Source organism: Berghia stephanieae, chromosome 4 (genome assembly GCF_034508935.2).
Source record: "Berghia stephanieae isolate SIO BIC M18660-M18661 chromosome 4, UCSD_Bste_1.3, whole genome shotgun sequence".
NCBI lineage: Eukaryota > Metazoa > Mollusca > Gastropoda > Nudibranchia > Aeolidiidae > Berghia > Berghia stephanieae.
Window position 1 is genome coordinate 30,439,764 of NC_088363.1, and position 26,755 is coordinate 30,466,518.

The 26,755-nt window shown below is 36.3% G+C and overlaps 2 protein-coding genes and 1 long non-coding RNA gene across 5 annotated transcripts in view; 2 read left to right on the forward strand and 1 right to left on the reverse strand.

The window, feature by feature from the left end:
- The window catches only part of LOC144970395 (uncharacterized), a 14,898-nt gene extending 9,551 nt beyond the window's left edge, over positions 1-5,347 (reverse strand). The window contains exon 1 of the mRNA XM_078909979.1: positions 5,022-5,347. The gene's annotated coding sequence lies outside the window, so the exon portion shown is untranslated. The remainder of the gene's footprint in view (positions 1-5,021) is intronic.
- Positions 5,348-8,320: 2,973 nt separating this feature from the next.
- The window catches only part of LOC144970396 (protein inturned-like), a 37,607-nt gene continuing 19,172 nt past the window's right edge, over positions 8,321-26,755 (forward strand). Inside the window, exons 1-5 of one of the 2 annotated variants that reach the window (XM_078909981.1) lie at positions 8,321-8,632; positions 11,573-12,159; positions 14,975-15,057; positions 16,148-16,351; positions 17,365-17,645. In XM_078909981.1, coding sequence (XP_078766107.1) covers positions 11,619-12,159; positions 14,975-15,057; positions 16,148-16,351; positions 17,365-17,645 — 1,109 coding nt within the window. In that variant the 5' untranslated portion in view covers positions 8,321-8,632; positions 11,573-11,618. Of the gene's footprint in view, positions 8,633-10,471; positions 10,561-11,572; positions 12,160-14,974; positions 15,058-16,147; positions 16,352-17,364; positions 17,646-26,755 lie in introns of those variants that run through there. The other variant, XM_078909982.1, reaches the window with a different exon arrangement.
- On the forward strand, positions 20,732-22,789 carry LOC144970397 (uncharacterized). 2 transcript variants are annotated; one of them, XR_013644945.1, is made up of 3 exons: positions 20,732-20,865; positions 21,642-21,789; positions 22,475-22,789. It is a non-coding gene; the product is annotated as an uncharacterized LOC144970397 (long non-coding RNA). The 2 variants fall into 2 exon arrangements; XR_013644946.1 differs by lacking the exon at positions 20,732-20,865 and having other exon boundaries at positions 21,634-21,789.

Here is a 26,755-nt window from a genome sequence, read left to right on the forward strand (position 1 = left end):
TTATTATTATTATTTATTATTATTATTATTATTATTATTATTATATATTATTATTATTGTTGTTGTGGTGTTGTTGTTATCAATGTAGTGCTACGTGTACATATGTAGGCCTGTCATCCGAACCCACTTGTTTAACATAGTTGTAATGGACAATATTTTGCATCATTTTCTGTTCTAGATTTCCATTACAACAATGAGCCCACATAAGGAATTGGGTTATAAGACCTACAAATAAGAGCACGTCGCCCTACAACAAATGTACAGTTAGCTTCTAACTACTTAGTATCAATAGGGCTCAAGTAGTCTCTCTTGGTTTAAAACATTCCAGAACTTTACCCACTTCGCCACTGATACACAAAACGATCGAGTTATCGGTTTTTAGTAGGCCTGATGGTAAGGGCCGCCCTTGAAAACTACTTTATCTACAGTGCACCGTCGCCTGGTCTGTGTAATAAATTATTATCTATCTGCCTCAAAAGGGGGGAACGAATGTTCCGTTGGCTCCATTGAATGCAACTATGTAGACTTGACTTGACTTAGATGCCTTTCGCGTCTCGACCGAAAGATCGGGTCGCCTTGGCTGTTTCCAGTATTTCCTGTGTGAGGTGTCTCCAATATTGCCGGTCCTCTGCTAGGGTTCTCAGATTTTCAAGGTCCCCTGCCGTTATGAGACTAATGCTTTGTCCAAGTGTTGTGAGGTTTTTGTTTAGGATCACAGGGAGTGTTGTGATCGGTCTTCCTCTGAAAAGGTTCCCGTGTTTTTGGAAGTATCCCGACATGGCTTGGTTTGCTGGTATGTTTTTGTCCCTGCGTAGTATGTGACCGAAAAGTTGCCATCGTTGTTGTAAAATGTCAAGGGAGATTGGTCTTTCTTTTGTGATCTTATAGAGTGATTCATTTGAGATCTTTTTGGGGTATTTGATGTCCAGTACCCTTCTTAGCTGTGTGCGATGGAAGGCATCCAGATGTTCTTCTTCGGATTTTGTCAACGCCCAAGTGCCGCAGTTATACAGAAGTACCGGTTTTACAAGAGCATGGTACAGTTTCAGTTTGGTTTTTCTCTTTATTTTGTCACCTCTAATCCATACATTGGTGAGTTTACTGAGTGCGGCGTTTGATAGCTGTTTTCTTCTTTGTACATCCTCGGTGTCTCCAATTAGTGAGCCGACTTTCTTTGTTCTTTTCCATTCCTCTTTGTTCCTCGATATTGTTGTAAATTCGGTTTTATTGGCATTGACTTGGAGGTTATATTTCATGAGGGTATTTTGTATGATGTCTATATTTGCTGGTGTTGATCCAATAAAATCGACATCATCTGCATAGGCGATTTCTCTAGGGATTGCATTCTCAATATGAGTCGTTGGTTTTGGAATGACTTTTCGAACTTCTTTCAGAGCGTGTTCTAAGTATATTGTGAACAGAATCGGGCTCAGACTATCTCCTTGGGGGGTCCCGATGTTACTTTCGAACTGCGTCTGTTTTGTGGCCCCGTATATCCTTGGTTGTATCTTTGTGTTGCTGAGGAGAAATCGGATTATTCGGAGCTCGTCTTCGTCTACTATTTCTGTTAATATCTCCAAAAGTTTTCCTCTGTCGATCGTATCAAAGGCTGCGGACATATCGATTCCGGTTATTGTTATGGATATGTTTTCTTTGAGTGCCTTTGCTGCCAACCATTTATGTGTCCATACAACGTCCGATGTGCTTCGGTCTTGGCGAAACCCGCTTTGGCTATGTGATAGGTATTTTTCTATTTTCGGTCTAATTCTGTTGAGGACAATAGTTGACAGTGTTTTTCTTATGGTATTCAGTAATGTTATTGGGCGCAGGTTGTTTACGGGTCCTTTCGTTTTTCCTGGTTTTTGTATTGTAATTAGGACACCGCTGTTTATGTCCCAGTCTTTGTGTGTTGAGAATGTTTTGTTCATTATGTTTGCAATGCTCAGATCCAGGGAGAGTGTACCGCATTTCAGCAATTCAGCGGGAATTTCATCTTCGCCCAGGCGAAAAAAAACTATGTAGATGGCGGGTATATCAATGTTATCTCTTACAACTCTTAGACTTCTCTGACCATAAGTTGGGTCAACCGTCAGTTCAGTGACCAGAGAATTCTTTTTTTTTAACAAACACGCATTTGTATATTTATTATTTATATAATTGATGAGTTAATTATTTCATAGAAATACGCATTCACATACACACGCACACATAAGCCCCCACCCACCCTCACCCGCCCACATACATACAAAAATAGTAATATTTTTATCAAAAAGTTGAGCACTATTATTTCATGGTTTATGTTTTTATAATTTATATATGGCGAAGTGGCCGAGTGGTTAAAGCATTGCACTGGGACCCGGAAGGTCCCGGGTTCGAGCCTCGCTTCAGGCACTTTCGTTTTTTTCCTTGGGCAAGAATTTTAACCTCCAATTTGCTCACTTGGACAATATGGGTGATTTCTGTTGACATCAGACATCTTGTTTCATTTAATAATGATAAATAATAATAATAAATATTGAATTTATATAGCGCCTAAACATCCACGTTAATCGTGCTCTACGGCGCTTTACATAATAATGTTTTTAAAAAAAAAACCCAAATTATTTTTTAAATCACGACACTACATAATAAGCATGAATACAGAAACAAAATCTAAGCAACATCTATTTCATAAAAAAAATAAGCCTTACGGAACAACTCAGTCTTCAGACATTTCCTGAAAGATGATACATTTTCACAGGACTTTGTCCGAGGACTGAGTGCGTTCCATAGGCGTGGAGCAATGGATGAAAAGGTTTTTTTTTAAAATCTTTTTTTAATTTTTTTTAACGAAAAGTGGATTTTGAGGTGACCTTTAGAAGTTGGGACTGTGATGATCTTAAATTTCGAGTGGGTTCATATTTTTTAATCAGTCCCTGCAAATATTCAGGTGCCAATCCATCCAGACATCTGACACCATAGCACAATATCTTAGATTCTATCCTAAACTCTGTGTGTTGCTTCACTTTGCTGGTAAGAAACTGGACGAAATTTTAATTCTGAGATAAAACGTTCGCGTTCGATTCCTGTTCAGTTCGGAAACTAAAAAACGAGTGAGCTGCACTCACTTTGCTATGATAAAACAAGAGACCGATTGAGAGGAAAGTTGAAATGGAGAGCAAGACGGACAGGAGAGGAAAGTGAATGCAGTGTGTAGTCTTAACGTTTATAGTCTGATTGATATAATCAGATCAAGTGAGAACTAATCACGAACAGGCTATCTAAAAATAATAACAAAGAGCTCAGTGACGCCAGCTTCGTTCCGTCTGCACGTATGTTCACATGCATTTGGGTTGCAAACAAACAAGCAAACAAACAAAAAATACCTTTTTAAACAGCACCAAAAAAATCCCACACCAAACAACCCCCCCCCCCCCCCCCCCCCCCCCCACACACACACACAACATAAAACAAAGACAACGACAATAACAACAACAACAACAACAAAAATTTAACAATTAATTCTAATAATATTACAGTAGAATGTGGTGTCTAGTGTCTATGTCTTATAGTATTTAACACTAACCTCCTGTTATAAAACCTCATTGTGTCATTCATCGCTCCTTTCAACACAATAAGGCACGGTAGCTGTTCTGCTGAACACTAACAAAAAACCTTGTATAAAATATATTTACTTCATAAGATATAGACTAGAAGTTTGACTGATTAACTCACTCAATCCTAGAGATTTTTGCTACTTTTCAAAATTGGAAAAGAAAAAAATGTATAAAAAATGAGTAAGTACATAGGCAGTTTTATTCAACCACCATTAACATGCAAAAACTATAAACATTGGCGTTGATACTACGCCTATAATTTGTCTCGGAAAAATGTACTAAATAGGCATGGGGTAAAAATAACCCTGGTAAACTACGGATATAGTCGGTCTTAGGGTTGAGTGAGTTAAAATTAACCATTAGCTTGTCAAAATGTCTTAAACCTGAGACGTCTATGCGACGATGTAGTCTTGTGGTATGGTATGGAACTCGTCTTCGGGCAGGAAGGTCCAGGGTTCGAGCCCTTCTCTGGGCGGCGCATTGCTGAATTCTTGGATAAAGGCTCTTTCCTCACATCATCTCATTGTACTCAGGTTAAAACGAGTACCTGGCTATTAACATTGACTCTATCGAATTAAATTGTAATATCACCTTACATACGTCATATGTAGCTGTTGGCTTGAGACCCCTAGTAAAGAGTTTTGAGTACGTTTAGTTGACATTGCGCAATTTATAATATTTTCAAAGTCAAGAATCTTTAACACATTAAAAGTCATTTTAATGTTTATATACGTTAAAAGTTTTCTGGTAAAATTGAGAAAAATGTGTTTTGTCATTGTAGAATAGTATTCCCACACATTTAGTGATAAAAACATAGAGTGCCTGAATGTTAAGCTGTGTAATTATTATTGCACTTTTATTGCTGTTAGAATCCAGTATCCACAAAGTAGAAACATGTCTATAAGTTTCGATAAGGCCACGAGAATTTTCTATCATAAATTAAGATTTAAAATGAGCTTTTATTTAGCGCAATATCCACTAAACGTGCTCAGAGCTCTTTACAAGGGGTCCCTGGCCAACTGCAACATAATTTAACAATTAGGACGGGACAAGATATTACATTTTTTTCGGACATAGACAACGCTGTTCACGGCCAAGTTCTCATTTTACACCTGGGTACGGTGAGAGAATGTGAGTAAAGAGCCTTCTCCAAGGATTCATCTGTGCGTCGAGCGAGGCTCGAACCCAGGACCTTCCGATCGGAAAGCGAATGTGATTCCACTAGACCACATAGCCGCACAATAATAATACAAAGTGATTCGAACCGCTGTGAAGCTACGTGCACATTTATTGTACATGTCGGATAACCGAACGCAATTATGGGCTTTATTTAACATTGTTGTAATGCACAATCTTTTGCGATGCTTTGAGAGTAGTTCCATTACAACAATGAGTCCACTATCATTAACCAAATCACACACTTACCTTCACAGAAAGGAGAATATTATAGGAATGCTTACAAGAAGTAAAACATGATTTACGTGTGTAGACTTCGAGGAAAAGATATTTCTAGATCTGGATAAAAATGTGAAGGTACGAACACTCAAACAAATATTTGATTATCACAAATGCATAACACGGCCTACTTCTTGTTCTGATATAAAGAGTGTAACGACATAGACTCCGCTAAACCATTTAACTGTTGAACTCTGGACAGACGCTTATTTAAAATAAATGTGGCCAAAATAACTCGTCCTTCGAATATATTTCGATACGATCCTCATCCTGGCAAAAACTCTTAAAACCTTGGACAACTCGAAGTTCCAGGTTTGAGAGCTTTTGATAAGATGGGGGTCATATAAATCAATCGATATTTAAAGGGAGAGTTTTCTGGCCAAAATTTTAGATAGGTATCTTTCCAGAGGACGGCAGTTAACTGGTTAATTTCACAGACTAAAATATATTATACGTATTATGCTTGAAACTGCTATCTGTCCGTGTTGATACTGAATTAGGACATTGTTTACACAGTAAGAATGCCTTCAATGCTAATAGAAATAATATTTTGCATATGTTTGACTCGTGAATTGAAGTCCTCTTGAAGGTTTTAAAAGTACATAACTCAAACAGTACCAAAACAAGCACCTAGACAAGAGCTCATGACGCCATTCGCGATAAATCTCATAAAAGCAATACATAAATAAATAAATAGATAAATAAATAAATGAATATTTTTTTAAAAAGCCCTAATGCCCATAAAGTCGGAGACAATCCCGGCTTCAGTAGCGTTAAACCGATAGTAACAATGGCTTGCAACCGATGTGCACAGTACACAGCTCTTGTCAAAGCTAACAGATCCAGATATCCATTCACTGCTCTGTGCACAGAGAAATAAGATGAAAACAAAAACAAAAACAAATTACAAAACAAACAAACAAACAACAACAACAAAAAAGCGCCACACAAATAGCGGTTGAAAAAAAAATAACAAAGAGCAGAATGCTGTCAACTTCCTATAATATTTGTCCGAGCGGGTTTGAGGGTGTGTCACAAATCCGGCGGATTGATAGGTCAAAAATATACTTGTTAATTGCAATTACTCTCCACAAACACGAATAAACATTAACACTTAGCTTCACGTTTATGTCTATAGATTCAATTTTCAGCAACTAGACGTCTAGGTCATCTCGACATAATGCCGATTTGAGACAGAAGAGCACAGTTCTTAACCAAGCTTCATAATTTGATTGTGGGCTCAGTATTTACCATTTAATTTAATTCATTCCGACTTAAGCAGTTAATTGCCGTACTCTAGAGAAAAACAAACTCGTATTTAAACATTTGGCCAGAAAACTCGTCCTTTAAATATCAGTCGATTTAAATTACCCTCATCATAGCAAAAACTCTCAAACATTGGATGCCCGAGGGTTTTCCTTCACACCCAGATTTGAGAGTTTATTTGCTAAGTTGAGGGTTATTTTTCCAGTTAAAAGGAGTGAGGCAATGCTGCATCCAGTCTCCTTCTCTTTTCCGTCGTTACACTGAATTTATCATGAGAGGGACCACTGATGATGACACAAAAATTACAGTGCACCAAAATTAAATGGCAAGCCAATCTTAGATCTGAGATATGCTGACGACACTGCACTCCTGTCAACAATGCCTTCTTGTTAGTGCAATCCGTAAAACAACATAGTGAGGACAAGACCTGCTCCTAAATGCTAAAAAGACCAAATTAATGAACACTGATAAAAGTCCAAAAGCTTGAATTGTGTTTAATGGAGAAAAACTGGAGAATGTCAACAATTTTGTATATCTTGGGGTAAGAATAGAGGCAAATGGAAAATCGACCCCTGATATCACAAGGAGGATATCACCTCCCCTAACAAAATTGGCAAAAATGATGACGTTATGGAAAAATGAAAACATTCAACTGAAAATGAAAATATTAAGAACATGCATATTTCCAGCAGTACCATATGGATATCAATCATGGACAATCACTAACAAAAACGACAAAAAAAAAAACCCCCCAAAAAAACCAAACAAACAAAAAACCCCAAAACGATGAGAATAAAATCAATGCTTTTCAAATGAAATTCTACCGGAAAAGTATCCGAATTCCCTGGACAGCAAAAGAAACATCAAAATGTGAAAGAGTCCCTGGGAATCAAGATCACACAGAAATCAAAACTTGCTTTTTTGGACATCAAGAGACATGACAATTGAAGTTTTTCTAGAGGCATGTGGATGGCAAAAGAGGAAGAGGGAGACCAAGAAGAAGATGGTAACAAGACTTCAGCGAATGGATGAATAAACCAGCTACTGAATGTGGAAGGATGACGCAGGACAAAAACTTATGTCGGTTGGCAGTTGCGGAAGGGACAAGCCATGATGATGATGAGAGTCATTTAAATCGATCAATATTGGCCAATAAATCTTTAAAATACAAGTTTTTTTCCCCCAGAATACGGCAATTAACTGGTTAATATCGCTTTGAGGCGTATCTAGAGTTGTAAATAATTTTAACCCCCCCCCCCCAAAAAAAAATAAAAAAATCCAAAGGCGTTTTATCACTGTGTAGTAGTCTCAACGTTATCATGCAAACACAACAATACACATAGTTTATACTCTTGATCAAACACCCCTCCACACACAACACACCCACACACACACACACACACATACACACACACACACACACACAGAGAGAGAGAGAGGTGGAGGGAGAGAGAGAGAGAGAGAGAGAGAGAGAGAGGTGGAGGGAGAGAGAGAGAGAGCGAGAGAGAGAGAGAGAGAGAGAGAGAGAGAGAGAGAGAGAGAGAGAGAGAGAGAGAAAGAGAGAGAAATACGAGAAATACGAATATAAAAAGATAGGAAGAGAAGGATAAGAGAGAATTTTGAGTAGAGTAGAAGGAGAATGAAGGAAAGATAAATAGATGGATTATTATTATTATTATTATTATTATTATTATTATTATTATTATTATTATTATTATTATTATTATTATTATTATTTATTATTATTATTATTATTATTATTATTATTATTATTAATATTATTATTATTATTATTGATTGCTTTGGTTTGTTATTGATTTTACCTAATTTGATTTGTTGCTTGGAAATACTAAGTTTATGTATGAGTTATATTTGCAATTACCTAAAAAATTATCACTTGAATCCTAAAATATAAAATTTATCAAATTAAATTTGGTCGATTAAAAAATTGTAAGAGCGTCTGACCTCTTTACTCTTCTATTATGTGAAACATCGAAAGTCTCAGTCATGGATTCAACATGGCGGTCATTTGTGTAAACAAAATTGGGACTGAAAATTCTAATTCAAATTCTATATTGTTTGATCAAGCAAAAATAGAGATTCCAACATGCTAAGTGTTAAAACAAATACAGATAGAAGTGTTTTGTTATTTTGATCCATCAAGTACATTTCGATCAAGTTACTAGGCTAAGAATAAGACTATCTATCTAGCCTAGATACAACTCGAACGACTCGAGTTTGCTTCGCTTCACCACTTTCACTTCAGGGTGAATCATCTCGTCTTGATTGAATGGATATTTTTTCACTTGATTAAGGTATAGTGATTTAATGTTGAAGGTGTGCATTTATTTATCCACATATATATATAGGCCTATATATATTAAGTTTGCTTTTTTTAAAGACATTCAAATTCAAAGACCAAGAAGTAGAAGATCGACCAAATTAAATTGGTGGCGTTTTTATACACCTCCGTTGGAGGTGTACAAAAACGCACCGTTCATATGCACCTCCGTTGGCGGTGATGGTAAAGTTGTTGCTGCATACGTCCATGAGGTTTAAATAGTTTTAGATTGTAGTTTGGAACGCTGCTTAATGATTACCGATGTACAATGATAATAAATTAAAGAATAATATAACAATAATTTTAAAAATCAAAAGTAAAAAGAAACATGGCACACAAATACTGATCTCAAATAAATAAATAATTTTAGAAAATTAAAATCGAAGTTTTTTTTAAAAACATGATAAAAAGGTTTTGAAAAAAAAAAAGAAAGAAGAAAAAGCAAACAAAAACAAAGTAAATCAAAAAAAAAAAAAAGTCAACAATGGGAATCGAACCCGGTACTTTCAAGGTTGGAGTCTGACAGCTTGTCCACTGTGCTACGGAGCCACCTGACTGTTCATCATATTTAATAAGGTCTTTCTAAAACATTATTTTACCTTCAATGCAACTTCTATTTTCTGGTTTTATATTTCGATTTTTTAAATTATTATTATTTTTATATAACTTTATTAACAAAAACATCCTGCAGATGTCACAATATAACTTTTGCCGTGTCCAAATACAGAAACACAATATCGCTAATGAAATTGGGTGGAATGCGCATGTGTGACGGAGGTGTATAAAAACGATCCGTTAAGATACACCGTCAACGGAGGTGCATAAAACACTACGAATTAAATTTCCCCCTGTGGAACTGTTGATGAATTATTAATTGTTGTTGTGCCTTGGACTTGGGCCTGGGCTTGGTGATTTTGTTTAATTTCACTTAAGATAATAGTCTGGAAATGTAATATGAGTATGGTGAGTGATATTAATAGTATGGTATTTACAACTTCTTTACAAACAATGGAATTAGAATCTTCTATTTCAGTTCAAGTTCAGCCTACTGACACTGACTGATGATACTACTGATACTGATACTATAGAACAGTGCCAAGGCCAAACTGGTTCCCTTACTTAATGCACGGTCTAGCATAGCAGAGCTGCTGGGTTGGCAAATTGATTTTACAAGAACTTGAAAGTTTCCTTCAAATGGAATTTCATTTGGCAGCTAGTGTCTTTTATGCAAATTCAAAGTTCCCATAACAACACCAAACACATCTCCATATTATAAGGCCGAACGTTACAGGTAGCTGGTGTAAGTGTAAGTTGGCTATTGATTCATGTTGCTTTAACCAGGAAGTGTGTTTTTGATAAATCATTTTTTTGTGTGACAAACATGAAGCTGAACCTAGTTTACCTTCACATCATGAGCATTCATTTCTTTGTCAGGGCTTTCTATCTCTCCCTATGACTATGAAGTGCTTATTCGCAGTACTATTGCTAATAGTGATTTTCATGATAAAATCACAATTTGCTGTAGTAGAAGCGCTCTCCCGTCTCTGAAAATTAGATTTTGTCCCCTCACTGACCACTGAACACGACTACATTATTTTCTGTGCAAAATGGTGGTGTTGTCGAATGACTTGAAGTTGAATGAGAGTGTGTTAGTTTGAGATGGAGAGAAAAGGAGGGATTATTGAAACATGAGATTTTGAACGTTTCAATTTTTCCTTTAAGTCTGAAACTTGACAAGATTGTCTCTTGTATTGTTTTTTTTTACCACAATCCATCCATGAAATTTTCTCCATCCCCACCTCTCCGACTTATCATTCGTTCACATTTTGAAATCTATCACAGCTTATCTGTGAGATTACTTTAACAAGAATAGTTGTGTCCATATTTATTGTTTTATTTACAGTTAGTTTAATAAGTTAGTTTAATATATTTTATAAAGGTCCTAGGAATTCTCTCTATATCTCTCTCTCTCTCTCTCTCTCTCTCTCTCTCTCTCTCTCTCTCTCTCTCTCTCTATTGCTCATGACTCGTATGTCAGTGCTCCTGCTAATAATAGAAATTACCATCTATAAACTACCACTACTACTACAACCACCACCACATCATCATTACTACAATTACGACAGCAACCTCCACATCGTTATCAAAACTATAGCAACCACCACCTTCACATCACCATCCTCCTCCTTATCATCATTGTTACCACCGCCATTACTACAACCACAACCATCACATCATCAGCAATACTACCACTATCACAGCTATCACATTGTTATCAAAACTACAGCAACCACCACCACCACCACCATTACATCTTCATTATAATAGTCCTTATTGTCTCATCACTACCACCACTACATCATCAACACCACCACTACAATCAAACCACCACATCACCACCACCATCACTATACAACAAAAGACACATCGTCATCATCAACGAAATGCAAAATAATCATAATAGTAATAACAATAATTTTTAAAAAAATATAATAATAATGATAATAAATAATAATAATAATAATAATAATAATAATAATAATAATAATAATAATGTAGTTTATTTATATTTTGCGCCCAATCCTCCATACAATAAATCTCTAGGCTTGTAGGCTAATATTGCAAATACAGAACAAACCCGACCAAACCATTTTGCAGTACTACTGCGAATAATGAATACAAACGCTATCTACTATTCACAGTAGTACTGCGAATATCGAAAACAAGCGCCATCTACTATTCACAGTACTGCTGCAAATAGAGAAGAAATCACTATTCTCAGTACTACTGCGAATAGAGGTGCCCTTCTCCCTATTGTTCTTCACTGACAAAGTGACATTAAATTTAATAGAGATATTTTACTGTGGATGATTTATTTTAATCATGAGCAATTTTCAATTTATTTTTCTCTCAGATTTATTCATGCAACCAAGATAACACACATTTGTGGAAATCATGATATGGATTACCTGGACCAAAGGAAAAACAGACCTAGACTCAACAATATTACTTCACATCGTAAAGATTCTAGTGAAGATGAAGATAGGGTTGCCTCAAGAGATGAGCTTCGTCAAAAAAGTAAGGAAATGCATCAGTTCCTCAACAAGCATCAACACCACAATGGAAAACGAAATGGTGAAAGAGGTGAAGTAATACCATTCGCCAGCAGTCCTCGTTTGGATACAGTCAAACACACACCTGTTCAGACTACTAATGAAAAGACCTCTATAAAATATAGTGAGGAATCAATTACTGAGGTTGATGACGTCACTCACACAGAATCTGGACAGTGTAAAGATGTCATCTTAGTATCAGATTTGTCTGGTCTCTCAGGGAATGAGATTGATGGAGTTGAATTGTGTCAAAAACTTTTTGGAGTAGTTATATTCCAATATAGTAATGGAAATTCAAGCTGGAATAATCTTCCACTTCAAAGGAGATTGGTCGTTCAAGGTCTTACAGAAGGATCAAGAGCACAGGCTTGTGGAAGAATACAGAGAGGTTAGTTTTTATTCTATTATTATGAGCTTTTTGGTGTCTTTTTCTTGATATATAGGCTAGTTTTCCAATGCTTGTGAAGTTGATTTTTCTACATTTTTGAGATTTTCCATCCATGAGGTTAATTGAAACATAAATTTTATTTTAAGCATCAAATGGCACAAGAATTTCCTTAGATTTGTGTTAAATTGAAGTTTGAATATGATAAATTAATAGACCGAATGAGAAATTTAAAGGGAAATAATCCTCAATATCTCAAAATGGAAAAAAAAACAGAGTTAGGGAGTTTTCGAAAACCACTCTTCAATAAATATTTATCCAACTGATATGGTGGACAGTTGTTGGATATAATGTTCATTAATTTTAATTTCTATTTATGTACTGTGAATGATGGACACTTATCCAAATGGACAAGGACAGGCATTTAGTATACAAAGTGGTATTTCAAACTTATGCAAGGTGAGGAGGACAAAAAAATTTCAAATTTAGCTTTTATATAGCGCAATATCCACTAAACGTGCTCAAAGTGCTTTACAATGGGTCTCTAGCCAACAGCAACACTTAACATTCAGGACAGGAGACGATGCCTGTTAGGCGATATTACAATTTTTTCGGACCGAGACAACGCTGTTAACGGCCAGGTGCTCATTTTACACTTGAGTATGGTGAGAGAATGTGAGTAAAGAGCCTTTCCAAGGACTCAACTATGCACCTAGCAAGGCTCGAACCCAGGACCTTCTTATCTGAAAGCGAGTGTCATACGACAAGACCACATAGCTGGTAGATGGTAAGTTAAGATTATGAGACAATCATTGCCTGAATTGTCTACTCATCTTGGTAAGGTTATCATCCGATAACACGTGATTCTATTAACCAATCAATTTGTTGAAAGCAGGAAGATTTTACATTAAACAAGTTTTCAGCAAAGTGGATCGTTAACGAATAATTATCTGATTTTAAAAAATAAAGTCTAATTGGGAAATATTTTCTGTATGGAGCTGCTATCAAGATAGTTATATTTGATACAAATGACCAATTAAAGTCTTTCAAGAGGAGGGGACATTTCCCAAAATGAACATGGTGTAGATATCACATCTTGCCACAATACACAGTTCAATGAGTACACAAGCAGCCAAGTGGTGCCTGTGTCATAATTAAATCCATAGTTGATTTTCTACCAAACATTAATGGGAATTAATTCAGGAAAGACAGTAGATGAGAATTGAACCTGGGATCAGACTGGTATGGAACCGACCCTTTTACTATCTGCGAAAAGGTTTCTTTGGGGTTGACGCTACCTACCATTTTTTAAAATGTGGTTTCAAACGTAGTTTCTATCTTGAGTCCCTCTCACAACTTCTCGAGGTCACCAGGTCAACACACAAACCCTGTAAGAGTTTATTGGCAAGCCAGCTTTTTAAGATATATGGGCTCTATTCTCAGCACAAACATATAACACAGAGACCATTGAAACATTGCATACACTCTGATATTAAGTAAATATTATTTCAGAAAAGTAAGTGGAGCAGACACTTGTGTAAATAAAGACAAAACATGATAAGAGTAGAGACATGCCAGGAAACAAAAGAGGATAGAAATATATGGCAATGGAAGTTGAACCTGGGACCAGACTGGTACGGCACCTTTTGACTGGCTGAGATAAGGACACTATGCAATCAATATCAGATGTCATTAAGAATAAGGTGGTTTCAAACATAGAGTCTATCTTGAGTCACTTTTGTGACTGTTTGAGGTCACAAGGTCAACACACAAACACTGCCAAAGAAGATAAACAGTATATATCGATGATGGTTTATTTGTCTTAGTAGCTTCCCTCTTCTAAGTTGTCTGTCTTGTAATTGTTTGATAGGTTTCAGATCATATTAAGTGCCCTTTTGAAAAGGTTAGTGATTTATTTTTGAATGAATATTTATATATGAATTGTGAAGACATTCTAATGATTGACATGAGTCAAAATCAAAGTGTACATATTTGCAGGTCTGACATCCGAACCCACTTTTGGGCTTAGTTTAACATTGTTGTAATAGACAACGTTTTGCATCATTTTTTTGAGATTTCCATTACAGCAATGAGCTCATAACGAATTGGGTGATCAGACCTGAAAATAAGTGCACGTTGGTCAAAATAGATAATAAACTCATACTCTTATATTACAAATTCCTAACTTGATTACAGATTATGAAAGAAAAATGAATGGAGACCATTTTACATTAATTTTAAAAATCACCAGTTGGCATTGTGGTCTTGGTATGGTACTAGCCTTCAGATCTGTAAGCTCCAGACTCGAATCCTGATAGCTAAGTCTTTAGAAAAGGCACATTTTTCACATTCTCTCACCACTTTTAATTGTACAAGTACCTGGCTGGTAACAGCATTGTCTGTGTTGAAAACATTGTTCCAATTCCTTACAACTTGTACAAGTGTCATCTTTTGTCCGACATGGTAAGTGGCTTGAGACTCATATTAGAACGCTTTTAGCACATTTTAGTGGAATGCATTATGCAGAAGCCCAAGATTTAAAAAATACATTATACATGACATTTTTCACATTCTCTCACCACTTTTAATTGTACAAGTACCTGGCTGGTAACAGCATTGTCTGTGTTGAAAACATTGTTCCAATTCCTTACAACTTGTACAAGTGTCATCTTTTGTCCGACATGGTAAGTGGCTTGAGACTCATATTAGAACGCTTTTAGCACATTTTAGTGGAATGCATTATGCAGAAGCCCAAGATTTAAAAAATACATTATACATGACATTTTTCATGTTTCCATTTTTTGCATTTTTGTTTCAGGTGACATGCTAGTAAAAATTAACAACAAAGAAGTTACCTGGCTCAATTTTTTCAAAGTTTTATCATCACTTAGAAAGAGAGAAGTAAGTATTGATTTTAGAAAAATGATTAGCACACATTTTAACTCACTCAATCTTAGAGATTTTGCAACTTTTCAAAATTGGAAAAAATGTGTTAAGAATGAGCATGTACGTAGATATAGTTTTATTCAACTACCAGTAACATGTAAAAACTAAAATCATTAGCTTTGTTACTACGCCTATAATTTGTCTCAGAAAAATGTAATAAATAGGCATGAGTAACCTGGCTATAGATAGTATGCAGATGACGTCACTCAGGCCTTTGTTATTGTTTTTGCCATCCGCGTTTGTGAGTTGTTCTCACTAAACTGTATTAACCAGACCATAAAAGTTCATGGTTACACAGAGTTTGTGTGTTGGTCCGTTATACTTCCGGATGGCAATGTTGTGAACTCCTTGGCCAAGCGCATTCTATCTATACTATGGAAATAGTCAGTGTTAGGGTTGAGTGAGTTAAACACAATATGAGGTGATTTGTCCTAATCATTATGTAGAATTTAAAATAAGAATAGATGAAATAACATCATGAAAAACCAAAGCTAGAGGTGCCTAAATGAGCCAATAAAATGGAGATAAAAAATAAAGTGAGTAGATGTGACTCATATATAAGGGAACAACACAAAACAAACAACTTATGAAAACATGAGATTGTAATGATTTAAAAAAATTATTTTACAATCGTGATTGTTTTGTTTCAGCTTATGACGTTCTTGAGTTTTATTTACATCAATAGATCTTGTATTATGAAATGTGGGTTATTTGAAGTTTAAGAAATTTGAATTCATTCTCCAAAAAAAATCACATTGATCGAACTCTAATATCATTTTTTAGACATGTCAAATATTCCATGATTCTTCCACCCTCCACATGATAACAGATTGAGAGTTGGTCACTTATTGTTTCAGAAGGTTTGCTTTTTTGTTTTTATGCACAGGTGGTGACACTCTTGCAGAATATGACAGTTAATAAAGGCACTATGTACAACAGTTCTTATTTGTACCAACCTTTTAAATATTGTTTATTTTAAGAAAATCATTATGGCCTTCGCTTCCTTCAATAAGTCTTTAATAAGTTTACATTTTCATTTCCCCAGAAAGTAAAACTGTCATTCCAGTCCCCAAGAATCGTTGGGCCAAAAGCGTCCCACCATGTTCTACAGGTTCCTGATGGCGACCTTTGTCAAGCCTTGCTGGGAAAACGTCTAGACCAAATCCTATCTGATTTATCGAGGCATCCCTGTCTATTATTGTACCTGACATTCGGTTCCTCCAATAATGAAACCGAACTGGATCTAAAAGTAAGAAGACTGTCATAGCTCTGTTTTAGATAAAGAATGTGATAGAACCTGTCAAATGATGGTAATTGTATAGTGTATAGATTTCTTATCCATGGATGAAAAGTGTATGAGTGTCATTTGGGGAAGTTATTTTTGATTAATTCATCAACGTTTAAGAACCTTTGGAGGTCCCGATAGTTCAGTTGGTAGATCACTCGCTTTGCAAGCAAAGGGACCAAGATCGATTCCAAGTAAAGTCGATATTTTTTTCTGAACCTCCTGTTCAGCCAGCAGTGATTGGGTAGCTGGGTCTATTAGATCTAGCAGAAAGTACTTTGTGATAGATCAGCGCCCTATCCAGAGGATAGCAAGACATTGTTATTGTTTGTCTCATTCAATAGAAACTGGGATACACTCTAGATCCATGAGCGTAATGCCTCTGAAGAACTACTTAAGAAACTTCGCTTTATCAAAGTTCTGTTCAAACTTACTTTAAAATAAAATGAAGGTACATTCTTTACATCTACGAATAAGTTGACAAATTAGTTGACTGTAACACTTGAATATTTTCAAGGATGGAGAAAGCTAATAGAGAGTGTAATTTGACATTTTAGATTATCGCATTATAACTGCAGCTACCTTCTATCAAAATCATGCTTACCATGACAATTTAAAAAAAAAGATATGAAAAAGTGTGTATGAAACAGTGCCAGACAAATCATGAAAGAAAAAAACCCCAGCCCTCCTCCCCAGTTGAGACATGCTGATTTTTTGTGATGTTTATTTTTTCTTGTATTTTTCTTTCTTGCTTTGTATTGCACTTTTTCATACATACTCTTTTGAGATTTTTTTTCTTACACCAGTGCCGGCTCCCTAATCTGTCATTTTCAATACAAGTTTATTCTTCTATTTACATATTCTGAGTTTGTTCCCAGTCCACCAAAGCATGAAGCTCGATTTATTATATGATTTTGAGATATTGAATGGAACAAAGGTATAAAATAACTCTAATGACTAATCAAATGTTTCCACAGGAGGACATAATCTACGCATTTCCTGGTGATGAAGAAGTTCTCACATCTTTACGAGGTCTCTTTATCACTCTAACGGCTACTATATCCGATATCATAGGTCAGGCAGCTTCAACTTCCCTCCTGACATTGCCGGAGTCGTCGGTTAGCGTTGCCTATCTTCCCTGTGGACGGGATGTACTCATTTTGGCTTTGCCTCAAGCTTCTGTATCACTATTCAGACTCACACATTTATTAGATGCCCTACACTCTTTATTGGTGCTATTGTACGGGGATGCTAAAAGGTAAACTTGATGTTCAAACATTTCACCATCCCATTATGACCTCCCTTGATAGAAATAAAAAATGTGACACATCATCTCGAAATAGTGCGGCTATGTAGTCTAGTGGTATGACACTTGCCTTTGGACCTGAAGGACCAGGGTTCGTGTCCCACTCTAATGGGCGCACAGTAAAGTCCATGGAAAAGGCTCTTTTTACACATTCTTTGACCATACTCACATATAAAATGGGTATCTGGCCGTTAAATGCATTATCTGATGGAAAAAAGATGTGATATTGCCTAACAGGCACCATATTATCTCGTCCTACATATTAAGTGTTGCTGTCGGCTGTGGATCCCTTTTAGCCTGTTTAGTGGATATTGTGCTATATAAATTCCCACGTTTTTTTCTGGTTTTTTTTTTTTGTTTTTTGTTTTCATTATGTCAGGGTGATAGTAATGCTGGAAATTGAATTTATAGTTAAGAATATGAAATTTGTGTGTCATTTTGTTTAGGAAGTTGAGTACTATAATTGTTTGGAGTGTGAAAAAACAAATTTCGATACTTCTGGTAATATCACACTAAATTAATCAGTAGATTTTTTAACCAATCAAAAAGTGGGATTTGTGACTTACCACTTGGAAAAATATAGATAGTTGTTTATTAACGATAGAATGAAGGAAATTGACATCACTCTGCTCTTTGTTATTGTTTTTCGACTGCTAGCTGTGTTATGAGTTCTAGCTAGATTTGCTATAAACATTGAAGGTTTCACATAGTTTTCTATAATAGTTTGATTGATCGGGTGCATAGAACTAGTGAATATTTTGTTTTAATGCATACAGTCAATGGTAATACTGTGTAGTCTGCTTAGTCTAGCAGTAACTGTCATTGTTTAAAGTGGGTTATCTGTCCGATGGGTGTTGTTATGTTCCCCTCCACTAGGCTAGGGGTTTATTCACTTTTCAGCACACAATTTTTGCCTTGATATAATTAATACTGATATGACACAATTGTTCACAAACATGTGTACTGTTTTGGCAAAACCTGTTGGATGTCGCATGAGCTAGTTTTGAGATAAGAGCGAATAAGGGTGTGAAAAATGATTATCTGCATGATTTAAAAATTATTCCCTTCATCGTTTTCATTATCCATCAAACTACATTTTCCTAGAATGATTTTAAAATTTGAAACTTATAGATAAGTGAATTGAATTTTTTTCTGAGCTTTATCGATGCAAAATACCTTAGAAATTGACCTAAAATCTGTCTCTAAGGTAGATGATCTCAATTCAGCAATGAGAACTGAAATTGCTATTAAACCCCAACAAATTACATAATCTTTTTTGACATTCTTAGCTCTTTGGAATACAAGTCAGTGTGCATGAATAAAAGGCACCATTTAGTCAGTAAAACGACTGCGCAAATAATAGGAGTAACAAGATAAACAATAGTCCAATATTCCATTTACTTTCCTGTGTAAAATAATGTGTCATGAATAGAATCATGCGACTATTGCATTTTTCTTTTAATTTTATATCATAATTTACAAAATAAGACATCTAAAAACAATATCAATATCTGGAAATGAAAATAAAATCACAAACGACATTGTAACTAAAAGTACTGAGAGAGGAATTGGCCAGCGAGGATGAAGTTGCACACGAACCTCCTCCTTCTCCTAAAGTATCACGTCGGGAGTCAAGAATGGCAAAAAAAGGGGAAAATTAAAGACAAAATCTTTGGTTTGTGTTACAGGAGGGCTTTTAAAAATTATTTTTGAGTATGAATGTAGTGTGAAACTGCTGCTATGATGATAATATAACTGTATTTCAAAAAATCGTAACAGGCATATCTTGACTTTTAAATTGATTCTCTCTGGTTTTTAAAAAATTGTTGACCCCACCTCCCTTCAAATGTTAATAACTTCGGCCCGAACAAAGATAATTACAAAATTCAAACTGCATTTTGTCCAGAAATGGTGTCTCTATTAAAATATGTAATAATCTGGGATAGAAATTATTCGACATCCGGCGGGTTTTATCAAATCAGCTCACATATCGTTGACAACTACACATTAATAATAATAATAATAAAATAATAATAATAATAATAATAATAATATAATAATAATAAAATAATAATAATAATAATAATAATAATAATAATAAAATAATAAAATAATAATGATGATGATGATGATGATATAATAATAATAATATTAATAGTACTAATAATAATAATAATAATAATAATAATAACGAAGTGGCTACCCGTACTTAAGGACGGGTAGACTGGCAGGCTAGACGTCATTAAGTACGGGGAGCACAGGAGTCTAGCCGTACTTATTCTGGGGCCTTGACCCCTGGTCGTGTCAAAGGTCACATCCGGTAAGTCGACCGTGGTGGGCCGTGGCGTAGGGGAGGCCATCCGGATCACCAAAAGGTCACCGATGCTTTAGGTTTTGAGAAGTCATGTCATCGAGTATTGAGAAGGTACCGACCTCGACTTAGTTCTCGATGCTTTTCTCGTCTCGAGAATCTCGGTCATCGATGCTTCTCGTATTGAGTCCCGAGTCTCGAGACTATACTGCGCGAGCGACGCACGCGTTACTAACAATGTGTACTGTCTGCATTGTTCACCCCTCTCTCGTCGGCGATGATTTGAGCGAAGCTCGAGACTTTTTTGCGTCTCGATGCTTTTTTGAGTCTCGAGACTCAAAAAAGTCTCGAGCATCGCTCTAGTCATCGGTGCTTTCATTCAATACCTAGTCATTGGTATTGGGTATTGACGTTATATCATATTTTAAACAGCTAACAAAACACAAACGTCGTAAATAGATCAAAATGGTTATAGGTATCAATGTTTTATTATTATACAAAGTGAATTTATTTAATGTATTTTAAGTTTTAATACAAAAAAGCCATCCAAAGCTCAGTTGAAGTGCTACTTCTCGGGAATTCCCGACTTTTCCTTGGTCATCGATATCGGGAAGTTTTGAGTGTTGGTGGCTGATGACGAGGTATCATCGAGACTTCCGCTCGACGCTACCGTGGCGCCAACCGCGAAGCCATGATTGTTTTCTCCCGATTGACGAGCATCATCAATTTCAATACGTAGTATTTCAATAATGGCCATCGCTATTGGTGACAATTTTTCATCTTATCAACAATTGCCAAAATGCAGTTAAGCAATTGGAGACTGAGACTGACACCATTTTTATTCGTCAGGATTCTGTAAAGGTAAGAATTTGTGTTTTCTTCTTTTCTTTTAAAAAAAATTCTCAGTCAAGGCTAGGACTAGGACAGTAAAAAGTATTCGAGCGGTGGCGATATTTATGATGAGATATAATATGAATGAATGAGAATGTAATTGTTTTGTAATATCAACACGCCTTACTGACTGGCGCGTGTGTCTTGTGTTCTGCATTCCAATGTGATCTTTATATGGATTAATCCTTAGATGATTTTATTTCTAGAGTACTTGTGTAACTGTAACTGTAACAACTGGGCTGGTGACTGGTGGGCAGTTTAGTGAGCAGCAGCAGTGGTAATGGAACTCAAATTGTGATCCACTCGCCCAGAAGTATAATTTGTTACTGCAAATTGCCGAGCACGTTGGTGGGGGGGGGGGGGGGGGGGGGGGGGAGGCAGTAACTCTAAAATTATGGGAGTTGGTAAACGTCCAGTTTTTGGCATTCCAGCATTAAGCTAATTAGTGGCTGTGACCCGATTTTTAGAACTTTGGAGTTGGATTGAAATGCCTCATGATGATGATATTGATAATGACAATGACATTGTGTCACATAGTCTGTAGATATACAGTATTGTCAAATAATGAAAAACAATAGGGTATTATTATCATTATTAATATTACTTTTTTTTCAATTTATTTATTATCATTATCATTATTATGATTATTATTATTATTATTATTATTTATAATTATTAACTTAAGCAATGGCATTGGTATGTGCCATTTTCACTGCAGTGAATTTAATTAATTTTTTTTTCGACAGCCAACAGGAAAGAATTCAGTTGACCGTACTGGTGTCCTGACAATCAAGAAAGATAGCTGGCTCAAGATGTCTTGTGGCAATCTTATCAATCAGCAAACCATCATCTGTGCCAGCAGAGCAGAGTATCTGCAAGCACTTTTTGAAACTGGTTAGTATTGTTTTCAAATCTTCATAGCGTCCTTACATTTTTATTGGTGATCAATGAAGTACACTCGAGCACGGAAATTTCGAACAAGTTGGGACCACGCCTATTTGTTCGAGATTTTCGTGTTTTCGAGTTTTCCAAATTTGAGGATTTTAGGGAGGTAAATGAAAATGTGGGTGGTCTTGATAAAATTCATATGATTATAATTCTCCGTTATTATGAACTCTGTCGAGAGTTGATAGTGAGACTATTCAATTTCCTTTTCTCGGCCAGTTCAACACAATTCGCGAAAAAAAAATTCAATGGACCACAAGGGAATGTCCAGTTTGTTTGAGATTTTCGTTTTGCCAATACTAATGTAATAGAGGGTTTAAAACTGGGCATTGAACCAAGTTTGAGATTTGCATGCTCGGGTGTAAATGCTCATTTTTCTTAATGAAATTGACAAAGGATTATTTGAATTGAGTTACTACTGCATTTATGAACTTAATAGAGTTTGTTGCCAAGAGTTTTGGCCTGTGGATGTAAAACCAATGAAATTTCAACTGTGTTGGTGAGAACGATGACCAGTTAAAAAAAATTGGTATGTGAATGATAAATTCATTTTATGACAATGATTTTAATTTTATAGCCATGTCTAAAATTGCTAATAATGAAAAGTCTCTTTTATTTCCATTTTTCAAACCAGAACAAGATCAACCCTCTTTGTGGAACTACAGAAACAACAGTCGCAAACAAGTGGTGTTGACTTTTTTCCTGGAGGCGAAAGAAAATTTTTCTCCTAGGAGTTTGCGAAAGAAAATTATTGCTTTTTATTCTGAGCTAGATCTATTATCACCATTCAGCTGTTTTCTTGTCTAAAATAGATTTGATTTTGCAGTTCAAGTTGATTACATACTTATCTCACAAGCAGAAGCCTATTTTAAAAATTGAAAAATGAGGGTAGTGCGTCAAATCATATTTTGCGAAATCATATTTCGAGAATTTTTAATATATCAAGGAATCAACTGATAAGTAATCTGGTAAATAATTAGTTTTTCTGATTACAATGATGAATTCGTAAGGTATAAATAAACTCTGACCATAAAATGAAAGAGTACGGAAATATTTTAATTTTTCAGCATTTATTTTCTTAGGGAATGGGTTAGCGAATCATTTATACATTTTTTAGACAGATCAATCTACTCAATTTTCGTCATTTCTTGTCCTATGACGCTCATTATTTTGAAAATTTTATGGATCAGCTTATGTCGAATTAGTGCTTTCTCAAATTTCCGTTTTATTTCATTTTCTGATTTTCTAACAATCATACATGTCATTTTCCTTTAGATTGTTTTCAAATATATTCAGATCTTTTTTGTGTGTTTTGCATCATGACGGAAGTATTTTGGGGGAAATTTAAATATGTAAGATTTTTTAATTTTAAAAATTGATTTTTTTCCTGCCGATAAGCGCCACAATTTCAGTCGAATTAAAAAACATATTCTAAAGAATTTCTTTTCAAGACCAGTGGTAAACTCTTCCATCATTATCTAGTTATTTATGTAATATACATTGTGTGTAAATTTGAAAGAAATTTATACGCTGGTTTTTGGTTCATCTATGTTAGCAATTTTAGTTTTAGGGTTTTACATCTAATTTTAGCCTATAGGGTGCCTCTTTAAAATGTAAAAAAATATATTAAAGATGTTTTTGTTTGTTTTTGTTTTTTTTGGGGGGGGGGGGGATTTTTTTGTGTGTTTAACATCAATCACATTATTAGTTTATGAGATTAACTATAAATCATAATTGACCACCAAATTATTTTTAAACAAATGAAAAATGGATGTCAACAACAACAAAAAATTCTAAGTGGTATGGGTTAGCGAATCAATTATATATTTTTTTTTCAGAATTTGATCAATTTACAAAATTCTACTATTTACTTGTTCCATATATATATTGATTATACTTTGGAATTTTGATGGACGTTGTCTGAAAAATTAGCTTGTTTATCAAATTAAAGAAAGATTTTGTTTTTTCTCAAAATTCCATTTTGCATCATTTTCTGATTTTCTAACATTCTTCATTCATATCTGGATTATTTTCCATCAGATTGTCTTCAAATTTGTCAGAATCTTTCGTATGATGGGTTTTGCATCATGATGGCTTTGACTTTGGGCTAAACTAAAATTTAGTCGTTTGAATTTTTAAATTGGATTTTTTTCCTGTCGTTTCATGAGTGCCATATTTTCAATCGTAATCGAAAAACAATTCCTTAAATAAATTTTTCAAGACTTGCTAAACCTATCCATCATGATGTTGCTCTTGCTGTAGGAAACATTGTGTGTAAATTTGGAAGGTATCCGTTGGGTTTTGGTGCATCACTGTAGGAATTTATTTTTTGGGGGTGAGAGAATGAGTAAAGAGCCTTTTACAAGAAATCACTCGAACCCAGGACCTTCCGATATGAAAGCAAGTGTCATACCATAAGACCACATTGCTGCACATTTAATTTTTTTTATGGTGTGTGTTCGTCATCAAATTAGACCTCCTACCACCTAAAAACAACAGGGGAATACCAATATTGGCATTGCAATAAACAAAACGGATTTTTGACTATAGGTCCCCCTTTTAAGGTGAAATATTTCCTAGCTCAGATGGTTTGTTTAAGCGGACTGTAGTGAGTTCCACTGTGGAATTTAATTTTTTTTCATAAAATTGTATTCACTGTCAGTGGTGACATATAATTTTACTGCCTAGTTTTGATTTCCATTACACACTATCCCTACCACTACCGCCAGTGCTTTTACAGACTGAGTCCTATCAACAGGGCTATTACGCACTGAGTCCCTACCACCAGCGCAATTAGCCATTGAGTCCCTACCACTAGTGCTATTAGCCACTGAGTCCCTACCACCAGTGATTTTGTAGACATTGAGTCCCTACCATCAGTGTTATTAGCCACTGAGTCCTTACCACCAGTGATTTTGTAGACATTGAGTCCCTCCAGTGTTATTAGCCACTGAGTCCCTACCACCAGTGATTTTGTAGACATTGAGTCCCTACCATCAGTGTTATTAGCCACTGAGTCCTTACCACCAGTGATTTTGTAGACATTGAGTCCCTCCAGTGTTATTAGCCACTGAGTCCCTACCACCAGTGATTTTGTAGACATTGAGTCCCTACCATCAGTGTTATTAGCCACTGAGTCCTTACCACCAGTGATTTTGTAGACATTGAGTCCCTCCAGTGTTATTAGCCACTGAGTCCCTACCACCAGTGATTTTGTAGACATTGAGTCCCTACCATCAGTGCTATTAGCCACTGAGTCCCTACCACCAGTGATTTTGTAGACATTGAGTCCCTACCACCAGTGTTATTAGCCAGTAAGTCCCTACCACCAGCGCAATGTTATTAACCATTGAGTCTATACCACCAGTGCTATTTGCCATTGAGTCCCTACCACCAGCACTATTGGTCACTGAGTCCCTACCACCAGTGTTAATTAGCCTTTGATCCCTACCATCAGCCATTGAGTCCCTACCACTAGTGCTATCAGTCATTGAGTCCCTACCACCAGTGCTTTTAGTTTTAGACATTGAGTCCCTACCACTAGAACTATCAGACTTTGAGTCCCTAACTAGAGCTATCAGTATCAGCCATTGAGTTCCTGCCTGCGACCAGTGCTATTAGACATTGCGTCCCTACCACCAGTACAATTAGTTACTGAGTCCCTACCACCAGTGCTATCCAGCCATAGAGACCCTACCACCAGTGCTATTAGCCACCGAGTCCCCACCACCAGCGCAATTAGCCATTGAGTCCCTACCACCAGCGCAATTAGTCATTGAGTCCCTTCCACCAGTGCTATTTGCCATTGAGTCCCTACCACCAGTGCTATTAGCCACTGAGTCCCTACCACCAGTGCAATTAGCCATTGAGTCCCTACAACCAGCGCTATTAGTATTAGCCACTGAGTCCCTACCACCAGTGCTATTAGCCATTGAGCCCCTACCACCAGTGCTATTATCCATTGAGCCCCTACCACCAGTGCTTTTAGCAACTGAGTCCCTACCACTAGTGCTATCCAGCCATAGAGACCCTACCACCTGTGCTATTAGCCACTGAGTCCCTACCACCAGTGCTATCCAGCCATAGAGACCCTACCACCAGTGTTATGAGCCAGTGAGTCCCTACCACCAGTGCTATTAGCCACTGAGTCCCTCCCACTACCACCAGCGCTATTACTATTATTTCTATTAGCCATTGTCATTGAGTCCCTACCACCAGTACTATGTGCCATTGAGTCCTTACCACCAGCGCTATTAGCCTTTGAGCCCCTACCACCAGCGCTATAAGCCATTGAGTCCCTACCCAGCCACTGAGTCCCTACCACCAGTGCTATGTGCCACTGGGTCCTTACCACCAGCGCTATTGGCCTTTGAGCCCCTACCACCAGCGCTACCCAGCCATCAGGGGTGAGAATGACTGGTCACTAAAAAGGAGGAAATTTTTCATCGTGAAGATCATGACCCATCCATGCGACCATAACCTATAAATTTGAATTTCACTAAAATTTTTACTGAGATGCGATCCAAGATTTATCTCAGCAATTTCTGATACAACTCGTTGGAATTTCAAAAGTTGAAAGTGTAATTACAACATTTGGTGGTTGTAGTAGGGACGATGATGTGGTGGTGGTTGTAGTAATAGCGGTGATAGGGATGATGTGGTAGTGATTGTAGTAGTAGTGGTCGTATGGATGATTGTGTGGTGGTGGTTGTGGTAGCTGTGGTAGGAATGGTGATGTGGTGGTAGGGATGATGTTGTGGTGGTTGTAGTAGTAGTGGTGGTAGGGATGGTGATGAGGTGATGGTTGTAGTAGTGGTAGTAGGGTTGATGATGTGGTGGTGGTTGTAGCAGTAGAGGTGGTAGTGATGATGGTGTGGTGGTGGTTGCAGTAGTAGTGATGGTAGGGATGATGGTG